Source organism: Vigna radiata, unplaced genomic scaffold (genome assembly GCF_000741045.1).
Source record: "Vigna radiata var. radiata cultivar VC1973A unplaced genomic scaffold, Vradiata_ver6 scaffold_1459, whole genome shotgun sequence".
In the NCBI taxonomy this organism is placed as follows: domain Eukaryota; kingdom Viridiplantae; phylum Streptophyta; class Magnoliopsida; order Fabales; family Fabaceae; genus Vigna; species Vigna radiata.
Window position 1 is genome coordinate 1 of NW_014541855.1, and position 1916 is coordinate 1916.

Genomic DNA, 1916 nt, shown 5'->3' on the forward strand with positions numbered 1-1916 from the left:
TGATATCTCACGTTTATGCTCTTTATCATTCATTTCAGTCACTATTCTCTTCCAAAACCAATGTTCTTGCCACACTTTCTCCATCTGTTCAAGTGGCACTCTTGCNGTCTCTGGCAGAAGATAGTACACAAATATAGTCATNANCACNACCCATCCTCCAAAGAAGAAGAAAATCCCAGACTTCAAGTGGCAAAGCATGGCCAGAAAAGTCTGAGCAACANCNAAAGTGAAGATAAAGCTCACTGCCACTGTGATGCTTTGCCCTACTGATCTAATTTCCAAAGGAAATATTTCACTTGGCACTAACCAACCCAGTGGCCCCCATGACCATGAAAACCCAGCAACATATATGCATACCATAACCAAAACCACAAAACCATACCCTTTACTTAATCCACCATGATCTTTCAGATGAAAGGCCATTATACCACCAATTATAAACTCTGATACAATCATCTGAATGCCCCCAATCATGAACAAGGCTCTCCTTCCTAGTCTATCAACTATGAACATTGATAGGAATGTTGAGGCAGTACCTATAACTACCGTGATCACAGCTGAAAACAGCGATGCACTTTCTCCTAACCCAATTGTCCTAAAAAGTAAAGGNGCATAGAAACCAATGACATTTATCCCTGTCATTTGCTGAAAACATGGCATAGCTATTGCCATCACAAGCTGAGGCCTATATCTTCGTTTGAAAATGATCTTAAACGATTGTTTGCTGTTGGCTTTTGAAGAACTTGCTTTTATAAGATCATCAAGTTCTGCTTGCACATCTTCTGTGCCTCGAATTCGCCGAAGTACTAACTTGGCTTTTTGATGGTCATGGCCGCGTTGGATTAAGCTGTTGGGAGTTTCAGGGAGGAAAAGTGCACCTAGTGTTAGGACTGTGGCTGGTACGCCTGCCATGGCTAGAGACACACGCCAACCCCACCCACCTTCTATCTTCTCTGTTCCATAGTTGGTTACGGTAGCCAACAAACTACCAATGCAAATGCTTAATTGGAAGCCATTGCTGATTGCTCCTCTTAGTCGTGGTAATGCCATTTCAGATAGATACAAAGGAACAGCCTACATAATCAATACACAATTTGAAAGAAATTACTTCCTTGTTTGCAGACAAGTAGTCATCAACTTATATTAGAAGGCATAAGAATCACCAAAAGTTCCTTTATGGACGTGTAATTTGGATGTTGCAGTAATCCTAAAAGCTATACCAGCACGAAATAAATCATAAATCATAATCAATGGTTATTCTTTTATTTTTCACTTTGTCTTCAACAGTCTAAGTCAACACTGCAAAAAAGAAGCTAGATCCCAAATTTCAGGAAAGTAAATTACATAGTTTTAATCTTCTGTAATGAGGAGAGGGAGACCAAGAAAGACATCCTAAGTTGTTACTATAAGAGGGGTTTCCTGGTGAAAAGTTTCTTAAGTTGTACTAAATGTTTGAAATGCTTGTAATAGTGCAGAAAAATGAAGGAAAAGATAGCTACCTGGTTTGCAAAACCAACTCCAACTCCAAGCAAAAGTCTACCAAATATGAGCATCAACACATTAAAAGCTGCNCCTCCAAGAGCTGTACCGGCNAGGAAGGCGGCGCCGCCGGCCAAAATGGATGCTTTGCGGCCANAGGCTTTGGTGACATAAGAAGCAAAGAAGGTGGTAACAAGGCCAGCAACATAGAGAGAGGATGTAAAAGAGGTCANCAGTTGGCTATCAAATACACAGTAGTTGCTGACTTTGGCATCTTCTTTCTTAAGATACACTTTGTGGAAGAATCTCTTCAGAAATGAATCCATNGAGGTAATCCCACCTGCTATACCAATGTCATAGCCAAAGATGACACCTCCCATGCCAGCCATCATACAAGACAGCACAACATAAAGGGTTATCTTACCATTGCTTTGGAC

At 40.8% G+C, this 1916-nt stretch overlaps 1 protein-coding gene across 1 annotated transcript; it reads right to left on the minus strand.

Moving 5' to 3' along the window:
• Positions 1-11: 11 nt before the first annotated feature.
• Positions 12-1910, minus strand: LOC106778619 (hexose carrier protein HEX6; the record flags this gene model as incomplete). Its single annotated transcript, XM_014666601.2, has 2 exons — positions 12-1074; positions 1500-1910. Coding segments are annotated over 2 exons (1474 nt in total), but the record flags the coding sequence as incomplete, so codon positions are not given.
• Between the last annotated feature and the right edge of the window lie 6 nt (positions 1911-1916).